The 14,234-nt window shown below is 36.4% G+C and overlaps 1 protein-coding gene across 1 annotated transcript in view; it reads right to left on the minus strand.

Annotated features, from left to right (window-relative positions):
- Positions 1-14,234, minus strand: part of ARHGAP20 (Rho GTPase activating protein 20) — a 204,143-nt gene that overhangs the window by 85,342 nt on the left and 104,567 nt on the right. Inside the window, exon 3 of the mRNA XM_069554976.1 lies at positions 715-879. Within this exon, the coding sequence (XP_069411077.1) occupies positions 715-879 (165 nt within the window). The remainder of the gene's footprint in view (positions 1-714; positions 880-14,234) is intronic.

Raw genomic sequence — 14,234 nt, forward strand, 5'->3', positions numbered from 1 at the left:
TAAACGATTCCCAGATTCTTGACTCAGAGAAAATGTGTAAGACGTTTGTAGTCATAAACTGTTACTTTTTGGGGTAATTTGTTATATGGCAATAGATAATACAAGCAGCCAACAAAGGTCCTGATAACCTGATCTTTGTCTGTTTCTCCAATATCAATTTATATTACTCTCTTCCTGCTTCTTATGCTCCAGTGACATAGGCCTTCTTTCAACTCCAAAGGGCCAAACTTTCTCCACCTGCTTTGTACCTGCCATTAGTTCTACTTAGAATACCCACCCTCCTAATATCTGAATGGCTAGTCATTTTTCTTTCTTCATTGATTTTATTCTTCCTACCTAACATATATATCCCATATTTTACTTCACCCTATTTTCTTCATGGCACTAAGCACAATTTGTAATCCCCCCATCCACATTATAAATAAAAGCATCAGGAAAGCAGGGACCATATCCATCACCTTCTTCCCTGTATCCCCTATATTTATTCAGAGCATAGCACAGAGCGGGACTTAAATGAACACTCGTTAGATGAGTAAATAATTGAAACATTTTTTTAAAAACAAAACAAAACAAACATAAAAGTCACTTCAGACATTAGTTATGGTAATAGAGGCCACTTATTCTTAATAGTGATATTGAAAAGAAAGGTTATCTTTGTTAGTGGAAATGCAATTTTATAATGATAAACCAGGAGAGAGTGTCCAGTATACTTACTTGATTTTGGCTACAACAAACAGATCATTGAAAAGGAAAAGATGCCGCTCCTGCCTCTGCAGGCCTCTCTTGAGTTCTACACGGCCATCAACAAGCAGAGTCCTATCGGAGCACATAAATGATGACAGAAATGCACATGTGTCCAGGCTAGCAGAAGGACTTTCTCTGTAAAAGAGCAAACACCACATATCTTCAGTCAAATGATCAAACATAGGATTGTTTCTACAGAAATTATATTTTAATATTGGTCACGAAATACAAAGCTCTCTCTCTCTATATTTTTTAATGCAATGGCATAGTTTCCAAACAGATCCCTTTTCATAGTAATGAAAACTTACATATACTCTTTTGTGTAAGATATTTTTTTTACTCAGGACTTCTTGTTATGTGTAGTCTATCTCGACCTGGTAGGCCTCAATATCTCATTATAAACTTTTTTAAACAAAAAGCAAAAAATTTTATAATAAACATATACATATCCCAACCTAGATTCTACTATTAAAATTTTACTATACTTGCTTTATCAGACACCTATTCAACTATCTATTAACCCATTCTATTTTTGGTGTTTCAGTACAAACTGATACAGCAGTACATTTCACTCTGAGTATTTTAGCATGCATATCATATACAATGAAATGCACAATTCTTAGGTATACATTTTATGAGTTTTTACAAATGTATTCACTTGTGTGATTTAAACCCTTCTCAAGATGTAGAACATTATCATCACTCCAAAAAAAATATCCTCTTATTCCTTTTCAGTTGTTATATTATTAGATAAAGATGGCTTCTATGTGTTAGCCTGAGTTGTTTATTTCTTCATCGCAGGCTGAGATCCGTTAGCTCCAACGTCAGCTGGAACTAAATGATGTATAAATTAACATTTTTATACACTCAATTATTTTTTAAAAAATGACCCAAAACAAGCAGACTATTAATGATTTATAGCTTGCCTGCTTTGTATACTTCACAAAACAACACTGAACATCTGCTAGCCATGGATAAGATAGAAGTTGGGATTTTAAGATCCGAAGTCACTACTATCTCTGCTCCAGACTCCTCACTGTGCTATGAAGCAACATTCTTAGTCAGGTAACCTCCAGAGATTTTCACTGCCTTCTCTTTTGGCATAAGCCTCTAGCTAGTTTCATGCTGTGAGGACTTTTCTTATGCAAACCTGTCCAATGATAATAGCTTTTTCATTCATCAATCCCCAGATCCCTCAAACTCCTTAAAACAGTTAATCCTTACTCCATCAGTCCTAAGGCAATCATTATTATTATTTCCCGCCCCCTCTGGAATTTTGCCTATTCTAAATGGCACCCTACTCCAGTACTCTTGCCTGGAAAATCCCATGCATGGAGGAGCCTGGTAGGCTGCAGTCCATGGGGTCGCTAAGAGTCAGACAGGACTGAGTGACTTCACTTTCACTTTTCACTTTCATGCATGCAGTTCAGTTCAGTTCAGTCACTAGTCATGTCCGACTCTTTGCGACCCCATGAATCGCAGCATGCCAGGCCTCCCTGTTCATCACCATCTCCCGAAGTTCATTCAGACTCATGTCCATCGAGTCTGTGATGCCATCCAGCCATCTCATCCTTGGTTGTCCCCTTCTTCTCCTGCCCCCAATCCCTCCCAGCATCAAAGTCTTTTCCAATGAGTCAACTCTTCGCATGAGTTGGCCAAAGTACTGGAGCTTCAGCTTTAGCATCATTCCTTCCAAGAAATCCCAGGGTTGATCTCCTTCACAATGGACTGGTTGGATCTCCTTGCAGTCCAAGGGACCCTCAAGAGTCTTCTCCAACACCACAGTTCAAAAGCATCAATTCTTCGGCACTGAGCCTTCTTCACAGTCCAACTTTCACATTCATACATGACCACAGGAAAAACCATAGCCTTGACTAGACAGACCTTAGTCGGCAAAGAAATGTCTCTGCTTTTGAATATGCTATCTAGGTTGGTCATAACTTTTCTTCCAAGGAGTAAGCGTCTTTTAATTTCATGGCTGCAGTCACCATCTGCAGTGATTTTGGAGCCCCCCCAAAATAAAGTCTGACACTGTTTCCACTGTTTCCCCATCTATTTCCCATGAAGTGATGGGACCGGATGCCATGATCTTCGTTTTCTGAATGTTGAGCTTTAAGCCAACTTTTTCGCTCTACTCTTTCACCTTCATCAAGAGGCTTTTTAGCTCCTCTTCCCTTTCTGCCATAAGGGTGGTGTCATCTGCATATCTGAGGTTATTGATATTTCTCCCAGCAGTCTTGATTCCAGCTTGTGTTTCTTCCAGTCCGTGTTTCTCATGATGTACTCTGCATAGAAGTTAAATAAGCAGGGTGACAATATATAGCCTTGACATACTCCTTTTCCTGTTTGGAACCAGTCTGTTCCATGTCCAGTTCTAACTGTTGCTTCCTGACTTGCATACAGATTTCTCAAGAGGCAGGTTAGGTGGTCTGGTATTCCCATCTCTTGAAGAATTTTCCACAGTTTCTTGTGATCCACACAGTCAAAGGCTTTGGCATAGTCAATAAAGCAGAAATAGATGGTTTTCTGGAACTCTCTTGCTTTTTCCATGATCCAGCGGAGGTTGGCAATTTGATCTCTGGTTCCTCTGCCTTTTCTAAAACCAGCTTGAACATCAGGGAGTTCACGGTTCACGTATTGCTGAAGCCTGGCTTGGAGAATTTTGAGCATTACTTTACTAGCGTGTGAGATGAGTGCAATTGTATGGTAGTTTGAGCATTCTTTGGCATTGCCTTTCTTTGGGATTGGAATGAAAACTGACCTTTTCCAGTCCTGTGGCCACTGCTGAGTTTTCCAAATTTGCTGGCATATTGAATGCAGCACTTTCACAGCATCATCTTTCAGGATTTGAAACAGCTCCACTGGAATGCCATCACCTCCACTAGCTTTGTTCGTAGTGATGCTTTCTAAGGCCCACTTGACTTCACATTCTAAGATGTCTGGCTCTAGATTAGTGATCACATCATCATGGTTATCTAGGTTGTGAAGATCTTTTTTGTACGGTTCTTCCGTGTATTCTTGCCACCTCTTAATATCTTCTGCTTCTGTTAGGTCCAGGCCATTTCTGTCCTTTATCGAGCCCATCTTTGTATGAAATGTTCCCTTGATATCTCTAATTTTCTTAAAGAGATCTCTAATCTTTCCCATTCTATTGTTTTCCTCTATTTCTTTGCATTGATCGCTGAAGAAGGCTTTCTTATCTTTTCTTGCTGTTCTCTGGAACTCTGCATTCAGATGCTTATATCTTTCCTTTTCTCCTTTGTTTTTCACCTCTCTTCTTTTCTTATTTGTAAGGCCTCCCCAGACAGCCATTTTGTTTTTTTTTTTGCAGGGGGATGGTCTTGATCCCTGTCTCCTGTACAATGTCATGAACCTCATTCCATAGTTCATCAAGCACTCTATCTATCAGATCTAGGCCCTTATATCTATTTCTCACTTCCATTGGAGAAGGCAATGGCAACCCACTCCAGTGTTCCTGCCTGGAGAATCCCAGGGATGGGGGAGCTTGGTGGGCTGCCGTCTATGGGGTGGCACAGGGTCGGACACGACTGAAGCGACTTAGCAGCAGCAGCAGCAGCAGCATTTCATATTAATGGAAACTTATATATACTCTTTTGTGTAAGATATTTTTTTACTCAGTATTTTTTGTTACATTTATTAGCAATTCATTCCTTTATATTGATGAATAGTATTCCACTGTATAAATATATGTTTGCTTATTTATTCTCCTATCGATGGATAGCTGGGCCCTTTTCAGTTTTTAGCTATTATGAATAAAACTTCTATTAAACTTCTACTAGACTTTTTTTTATAACCCATATTTACATTTTTCTTGGATAAAGAGCTCACAGTGGAATTGTTGGGTTACTATTTTTAGGGGGGGGAAACCCCCCAAACTACCAGTAAGTTTTCCAAAATGGTTGCATTAATTTATATTTTCAACAATATTCCAGGATAATTCCAGTTACTTCACAACCATGTCAATATTTGTAAACGTTCTATATTTTGGCCATTCTAGTGGATATATAGCATATCACATTAAGATTTTAATTTGCACTCCTGAAGACTAATAATTTTGAATACCCATGTTCTTACTGGTTATTTACATATATTAATTTGTGAATTGCTCCATATAGTATTTATTTATTATTGAGAATCAGGAATTTTTCATATATCCTGGATCTATCTCCTGGATATACATATAAATATATGTGTATATATACATATAGACACATACATACACACACGCATATATGCATATATAAATATATATCTTTTGCCAAGTTTTGCAAGTGTTTTCTTCTAGTCTGTGATTTGCCTGTTTATATATATTTTTTATTTATTGGAGTATAGTTGATTTACAATGTTGTGCTAATTTCAGATATATAGCAAAAAGAATCAGTTATACATATACATATATCCACTCTTTTTTAGATTCTTTCTCATATAAACCATTACAGAGGATTGAATAGAATTTCCTGGACTACTCAGAATACTGAGTACTTATCAGTTATCTATTTTATATTTAGTAGTATATGTCAAGTCCAATCTCCCAATTTATCCCTCTCCCTGCTTTTTTCTTGTTAACTTACATCTGTAACTCTATTTCTGTTTTGTAGATAACTCCGTTTCTGTTTTTAACATTCCACATATAAGTGATATCACATATCTGTCCTTGATTTATGTCACTCAGTATGACTCTCTCTAAGTCCTTCCATGTTGCTGCAAATGGCATTATTTCATTCTTTCTATGGTTGAGTAATACTCCATTGTACACATGTCCCACATCTTCTTTGCCCATTCCTCTGTTGATGGACATTTAGTCTGCTTCTGTGTCCTGGCTGTTGTAAATAGTGCTTCAGTGAACACTGGGGTGCATGTATCTGTTTGAATCATGGTTTTCTCTGGATAGATGCCCAGGAGTGGGATTGCCGGATCACTTGGCAACTCTGCCTTTACTTTTTAAAGAAACCTCCATGCTGTTCTCCACAGTGGCTATACTAATTTGCATTCCCACCAATGGTTTAGGAGAGTCACTCTTTTCTCCATACCTTTGCCAGCATTTATTGCCTGTAGATTTTTTGAGATGGTCATTCTGACTGGTGTGAGGTAATACCTCATTGTAGCTGTAATTTGCATTTATCTAATGAAAAAGTGATGCTGAGCTATTCTTTTCATGTGTTTGCGACCATCTGTATGTATTCTTTGGAGAAATGTCTATTCAGATTTTCTGCCCATTTTCTGATGGGGTTATTTGTTTTTCATAGAGTTTCATAAAGTATTTGTATATTCTGGAGGTTAGTTGTTTCACTTGCAATTATTTCCTCCCATTTTGAGGGTTGTCTTTTCATTTTGTTTATGGTTTCCTTTGCTGTGCAAAAGCTTTCAAGTCCCACCTGTTTATTTTTGTTTTTATTTTATTTACTCTAGGGGGTGGACTGAAAAAGATCTTGCTGTGATCTATGTCAAAAAGTGTTCTGCCTAAGTTTTCCTTCTAAGAGTTTTATAGTGTCTGGCCTATCATTTATGTCTTTAATCCACTGTGAGTTTATTTTTGTGTATGGTATTAGGGAATGTTCTAATTTCATTCTTTTTATATGTCGCTGTCCAGTTTTCCCAGCACCACATCTTGAAGAAACTGTCTTTGTCCATTGCATATTCTTGCCTCTTTTGTTATAGATTAAGTGGCCATAAGTGTGTGGATTTATTTACCTCTGGACTTTCTACCCTGTTCCATTGGTTTATATTTCTTTTTTTTTTTCTGCCAGTACCATACTGTCTTGATGACTGTAGCTTTGTAGTACAGTCTAAAGTCAGAAAGGTTGATTCCTTCAGCTCCATTTTTCTTTCTCAAGACTGTTTTGGATATTTGCAAAATTTTTTGTTCTAATGTAATGGAAAATGCTCTTAGTAATTTAATAGGACTTACATTAACTCTGTAGATTGCTTTGGGTACTACAGTCATTTTCACAAAATTGATTCTTCCAATCAATAGACATGGTCTATCTCTCCATCTGTTTACATTATTTTCAATTTCTTTCAGCAATATCTTACAGTTTTCTGAGTAGAAGTCTTGCATCATTAGGTAGTTTTATTCCTAGGCATTTTATTCTTTTAGATATGATGGTGAATGAGATTGTTTCTCTGATTGTCTGATCTTTCATTGTTAGTGTGTCAGAATGCAAGAGATTTCTCTGTGTTAATTTTATTACCTACAACTTTGTAAATTCATCAATGAGCTCTAATAGTTTTCTGGTAGCATCTTTAGAATTTTCTATGTATAGTATCATGTTATCTCCAAACAGTTGACAGTTTAACTTTTCCAATATGGATTCCTTTCTTTTTCTTCTCTGGTTGTTGTCACTATGACTTCCAAAATTATGTTGAATAATAGTGGGGAGAGTGGACATCCTTGTCTTGTTCCTAATCTTAAGAATGCTTTCAGTTTTTCACCAGTGAGAACGATGCTTGCTGTGGGTTTGCTGTATATGGCCCTTATTATGTCAAAGTAAGTTACATTTGGCTTTCCTGGTGGCTCAGCAGTAAAGAATCTACCTGCCAATGGAGGAGATAGGAGTTCTATTCCTGAGTTGTGAAGATTCCCTGAGAAGGATATGGCAACCCACTCCAGTATGGTTGCCTGGGAAATAAGGACAGAGGAGCCTGGGAGGGTACAGTCCATGGGGTCACAAACAGTTGGACACGATTTACTGACTATACAGCAACACAAGTTCCCTTATGCATACTTTCTGAAGAGTTTTTCAATCATAAACAGGCATTGAATTTTGTCAATAATTTTTCTATGTCTATTGAAATGATCATATGGTTTTTATTCTTTACTTTATTCATGTGGTGTTTCACACTGATTTGTAGATATTGAAAAAAAATCTTTGTATTCTTAAGATAAATCCCACTTGATCATGATGTATGATTTTTTTAATGAGTTGTTGGATTCAGTTTAGTATTTTCTTGAGGATTTCTGTGTTTACATTCTTCAGTAATACTGATCTGTAGTTTTCTTTTTTGTGTGTGATATCTTTGTCTGGTTTTGGTATCAGGGTGATGGTAGCCTCACAGAATGAGTTCAGAAGTGTTCCTTCATCTGCAATTTTTAAACTTAATATTGCAGGATAATTCTAGTTACTTCACAACCATATCAACATTTGGCACTGTTAATCTTTTAAATTTTGGTCATTCTAGTGGATATATAGTAGCATCTCAAAGATTTTAATTTGTATTTCTCTGATGACTAATAATGTTGAACATTCATGTTCTTATTGGTTATTCGTATATATTAATTTGTGAATTGTCTCTAAGTCTTTTTAAAGTTTTTTCTTTCTCTGTTTCCCCCAGTCCTGTGGAAGTCCTGTAATCAAATTTCGTTAGCCTTCAAAGTCCAGTTTCCTGGGGATTCCTAGTCTCTTTACCAGATCCCCAAACTAGGAAACCTGTGATGGGAGTCAGAATCTTTACTACAGTGGGAGAATTTCTTTGGTATTATTGTTCTCCAGTCTGTGGGTTGCCTGCTCAGCAGGTATGGGACTTGATTTTATCATGACTGTGTCTCTCCTACCGTCTCACTGTAGCTTCTCCTTTGTCTTTGGGTGTGGGGAGTCATTTTTTTGGTGGGTTCCAGAGTCTTCCTGTCAATAGCTGCAATTTTGGTGCTCTCACAGGAGGAGATGAGTGCACGTCTTTCTACTCTACCATCTGGAACCACACTCCTTTGTCTTCAAATCTTAAAAATATTGTGTTACATATTCTTTTTACTATTGAGTTGTGGAAATTTTTTATATATCCTGGATGTATGTGCATATGTATCTATTTTCTGAGTATATATACATACATACATACATATATGCACCTATACACAAATATATATGTATATCCTCTGCTAAATGTTTGCAAATATTTTTTCTCGTCTATGATTTGCTTGTACATTTTCTTAAAACTTAAAAGAGTTTTAATTTTGATGAAGCCTACTTTATTATTTTTATAATGATTTTTGTGTCCTTTTAAAGAAATCTTTGCCTATCCCCAAGTCATGAAGATACTCCCCTACGTTTTTCACTAAAGTCTGTACGATTTTAGTTTTTACAACTAAGTCTATGATTTACATCAAATTAATTTTGGTTTATGGTATAAGGTAGGGGCTTAACTTCATTTTGTTTTTCTATATGATCAACTTTTGTAAAAGTACCACATGCACAGAAGATTTTCCTTTCCTCAGGATTGCTTTGGTACCTTTGTTGAAAAATCATGTGACTACAGAGAACAGGTCTATTTTTGGGCTTTCTATTTTTTTTCTTTAAAGTTTATCAACAAACTTCATTAAAGAATATAGAATATCTTGAAAATTCTATGTTAGGATGAACCTATACTTTTTTCCTTCCTCCCCTTTTTTTTTCAATTGGAGGCTAAGTGCTTTACAATGTTGTGGTGGTCTCTGCCATATATCAATGCGAATGAATCATAATTATATATATAACCCTTCCCTCCTGAGCCTTCCCTGCCATACCCATTCCACTCCTCTAGGTCATCAGAGCATCAGGTTCAGTTCCCTGTGTTACACAGCAGCTTCCTGCTAGTTATCTATTTTATACATGATAAGAGTATATATGTCAATGCTATTTTCTCAAGTTGTCCTACCCTCTCTTCCTTGCCCTGCTCTGTCCACCAGACCATTTTCTATGTCTCCATCTACACTTCTTCTCTATAAATAGGTTCATCAGATTCACCGATCATTTTAAGAATTAATCTATGTCAGAATCACATTGCCTTATTATTCTATCTTTACAGAGCAAATCACAAAATGAGGCAGTATAAGTCTACGAACTTTTTTTTTTTTTAACTGCTTTGGATAATCTGGGCTTCCCCGGTGGCTCAGTGGTAAAGAATCTGCCTTCAAAGCAGGAGCTGTAGGAGACTTGGGTTTGATCCCTGGGTCAGGAAGATACCCTGGAGAAGGGCATGGCAATTCACTGCAGTATTCTTGCCTAGAGAATCCCATGGACAGAGGGACCTGGCGGGCTACAGTCCATGGGATCCCAAAGAGTTGGACATGACTGAAGTGGCTTAGCAGAAGCAGCAGCTTTGGATAATCTGCTATTATTCAAATCCTCTGTAATTATTTTAATTACACTGCTGCTGCTGCTAAGTCACTTCAGTCGTGTCCGACTCTCTGTGCGACCCCAGAGACGGCAGCCCACCAGGCTCCCCCATCCCTGGGACTCTCCAGGCAAGAACACTGGAGTGGGTTGCCATTGCCTTCTCCAATGCATGAAAGCTAATTACACTGTATTAAATAATATATTTCATTAACACATATAATCCTCTGTATTAATTTATACATTTTTGAGATTAACAAACATGAAGAATACAGGATAGAAAACCTACTGTGGTGAAGGAAGAGGCAATGAACACAGCTTCAATTATACTGAGTGTAAAATTAGCAGTGGACTAAGTGATATGTGAAGATAAGGAAGGCAGCTACCACTTAAAACAGATGTCATATTTGTAATCATACAAAGACAGTTGCACAAATAATACTACGGGAATGACTAGAACTGCCCACAGAAGTGGCAAAGTCTAAGAAAAAAGGCAGAAACATATGCCTGGAAAAAAAAATAATGTGAAGGGGAGAAGAAAGGAGGAGAACCTGTGAACAAGATGGGAGACTGGTGAATAAAGCAGCAGAAAAAGAATAATAAAAAGGAGTGGTGGCCTGTATTGCTGAAACTGGTAGAAGGAGATAATAAATTGAAGACTGAGAAGATGTCTGGGAAAAAATGATCAGTTAGTCATTAAGATGTTTGAGATAAAACAGTCCCAAGAAAATGGTAAAGGCAGAACTCAAATAGTTTGGGGTCTGAGGTAAAGAGTGAAAAGATTATATACAGATACATACAGTTCCACTGTATATTATAATTATTTTTTTAAGTAGATAAATTAAGATTCTTAGCTGCAGTTTCAGTATCAAACTCTCAAAAATTAATAAAATAAATAGACAGAAAAGTAGAAGGATACAGTAGATCTGAAAAGCACAATGAACCAATTCAACATAATTAAGATTCATACAATTTTCACACAATAGCAATGATACAAATTCTACTCCAATTCCCATAGACTATAAACCAGGAGGCACTGAAACATAGACAGGGATACAAAATGAGATGCAAAAATTTCACGGTGTAAAGGTATGGAAATCATACAGTCTTATCACTGTGGAATTATGTTAAAAATCATTATCAAAAGATATTTGAAAATAACTCACATATTTTCAAGTGGATTGTGACATTTACAAAGAGAGATCTTTGACTCAGCCACTGAGAGCTTCAATAAAGTTAAAAGACTGAAAAAATACAGAAGGTGATAGTAGAAAGAATTTAATTAAGTTAATATAACAGATACTTTTAAACCCCATATATTTGGAAATTAAATGCCCATTTTAAAATGATGGGTGTATCTAAGAGCCATTACAAGGAAAATTAGAAAGTATTTGTAACAATAAAAATGAAAAGAACTTATGAGAATTTGTTGCATGCAACTGAAGCTGCTCAATGAAACTAGTTAACAATGCAAAACCTTGAATAAGGTGTTAAAACAAATAATGGACACAAGCACAAAATTTTGTGAAATTTGAACAAAATCTGTATTTTAGTTATTAATATTGTATCACATATTAATCCCCCCACCCCCTTTTTTTTTTTAAAACAACATAGTATTTCTTTATATTCTCAGAACTGGATTAGAAGTTTCAAGCCTCATTCAATTTTTAAAAAATTTCTCTACAATAATAAACTTTCTAGAATTTTAGCAGTAATATTAGATGCCAGAATAAATGGAACTATATCAAAGTTTTGAGTGAATATAAATTAGAAATTTAGCATTTTATTCATACTTAGTCAAACAAGTGAAACTAAAATGTCACAAAATTTTTAGCTAAGCAAAAATTTGTTTCCTAATATATATATAACACATACTATATATATGTATACAAAAGCTTTTCTACTACATTTGATAAAAGCTTGAGAAAGAACAACAAAAAAAAAGACACCAAGAAATTGGAAAAAATTACCTAAATGAAATGGAAGCACTGAAAATGAAATAGAAAAGTTGAAACAAACTAGATAAAAGTAAATTATCATCATATAGTTCAGTTTTTTTTTAAACATGGCTGCTCATTAGAGCTCTGATTTAAAAAAAAATACTTGGGCATTTATATTTTTCAAAACATTCCAAGATAATTCTAAAGTCATCTGGATTTTATTATTTTTTAAATATAAATTTATTTATTTTAATTGGAGGCTAATTAGTTTACAATATTGCATTGGTTTTGCCACATATCAATACGAATCCACCACGGGTGTACACGTGTTCCCTATCCTGAACCCACCTCCCACCTCCCTCCCCATAACATCTCTCTGGGTCCTCCCAGTGCACCAGCTCCAAGCATCCAGTATCATGCATCAAACCTGGACTGGCGATTCATTTCATATATGATATTATACATGTTTCAATGCCATTCTCCCAAATCATCCCACCCTCTCCCTCTCCCACAGAGTCCAAAACACTGTTCTATACATCTGTTGTCTCTTTAGCTGTCTCGCATACAGGGTTATCTTTACCATCTTTCTTAATTCCATATATATGCGTTAGTATACTGTATTGGTGTTTTTCTTTCTGGCTTACTTCACTCTGTATAATCGGCTCCAGTTTCATCCACCTCATTAGAATGGATTCAAGTGTATTCTTTTTAATGGCTGAGTAATACTCCATTGTGTATATGTACCACAGCTTTCTTATCCATTCATCTGCTGATGGGCATCTAGGTTGCTTCCATGTCCTGGCTATTATAAACAGTGCTGTGATGAATACTGGGGTACACATGTCTCTTTCAGTTCTGGTTTCCTCAGTGTGTATGCCCAGCAGTGGGATTGCTGGGTCATAAGGAAGTTCTATTTCCAGTTTTTTAAGGAATCTCCACACTGTTTTCCATAGTGGCTGTACTAGTTTACATTCCCACCAAGACTGTAAGAGGGTTCCCTTTTCTCCACACCCTCTCCAGCATTTATTGCTTGTAGACTTTTGGATCCCAGCCATTCTGACTGGTGTGAAATGGTACCTCATTGTGGTTTTGATTTGCACTTCTCTGATAATGAGTGATGTTGAGCATCGTTTCATGTGTTTGTTAGCCATCTGTATGTCTTATTTGGAGAAATGTCTGTTTAGTTCTTTGGCTCATTTTTTGATTGGGTCGCTTATTTTTCTGGAATTGAGGGACAGGAGTTGCTTGTATATTTTTGAGATTAATTCACTGTCAGTTGCTTCATTTGCTATTATTTTCTCCCATTCTGAAGGCTGTCTTTTCATCTTGCTTATAGTTTCCTTTGTTGTGCAAAACCATTTAATTTTAATTAGGTCCCATTTGTTTATTTTTGTTTTTATTTCCAATATTCTAAAAGGTGATTACAGATTTTTCTATCAAATGGTAGTTTCAGTGATAGAGAATTCTGTTATTTTCTGTTGACCAATCATGATACAATGGTATTAAAATGAGTAATAGTTATATAATCACAATTTTGCCTCTCTTCCTTTCACAGCTATTTGTAAGGCCTCCCCAGACAGCCATTTTGCTTTTTTTCATTTCTTTTCCATGAGGATGGTCTTGATCCCTGACTCCTGTACAATGTCACGAACCTCATTCCATAGTTCATCAGGTACTCTATCTATCAGATCTAGGCCCTTAAATCTGTTTCTCACTTCCACTGTATAATCATAAGGGATTTGATTTAGGTCATACCTGAAGGGTCTAGCAGTTTTCCCTACTTTCTGCAATTTAAGTCTGAATTTGGTAATAGGGAGTTCATGATCTGAGCCACAGTCAGCTCCTGGTCTTGTTTTTGTTGACTGTATAGAGCTTCTCCATCTTTGGCTGCAAAGAATATAATCAATCTAATTTTGGTGTTGACCATCTAGTGATGTCCATGTGTAGAGTCTTCTCTTGTGTTGTTGGAAGAGGGTGAAAAGAAGAGAGGCGAAAAACAAAGGAGAAAAGGAAAGATATAAGCATCTGAATGTAGAGTTCCAAAGAATAGCAAGAAGAGATAAGAAAGCCTTCTTCAGCAATCAATGTGAAGAAGTAGAGGAAAAGAACAGACTGGGAAAGACTAGAGATCTCTTCAAGAAAATTAGAGATATCAAGGGGACATTTCATGCAAAGATGGGCTCGATAAAGGACAGAAATGGTATGGACCTAACAGAAGCAGAAGATATTAAGAAGAGGTGGCAAGAATACACAGAACTGTACAAAAAAGATCTTCATGATCCAGATAATCATGATGGTGTGATCACTCATCTAGAGCCAGACATCCTGGAATGTGAAGTCAAGTGGGCCTTAGAAAGCATCACTACGAACAAAGCTAGTGGAGGTGATGGCATTCCAGTGGAGCTGTTTCAAATCTTGAAAGATGATGCTGTCAAAGTGCTGC

The sequence above is a fragment of the Ovis canadensis genome, chromosome 15, assembly GCF_042477335.2.
Source record: "Ovis canadensis isolate MfBH-ARS-UI-01 breed Bighorn chromosome 15, ARS-UI_OviCan_v2, whole genome shotgun sequence".
Lineage (NCBI taxonomy): Eukaryota > Metazoa > Chordata > Mammalia > Artiodactyla > Bovidae > Ovis > Ovis canadensis.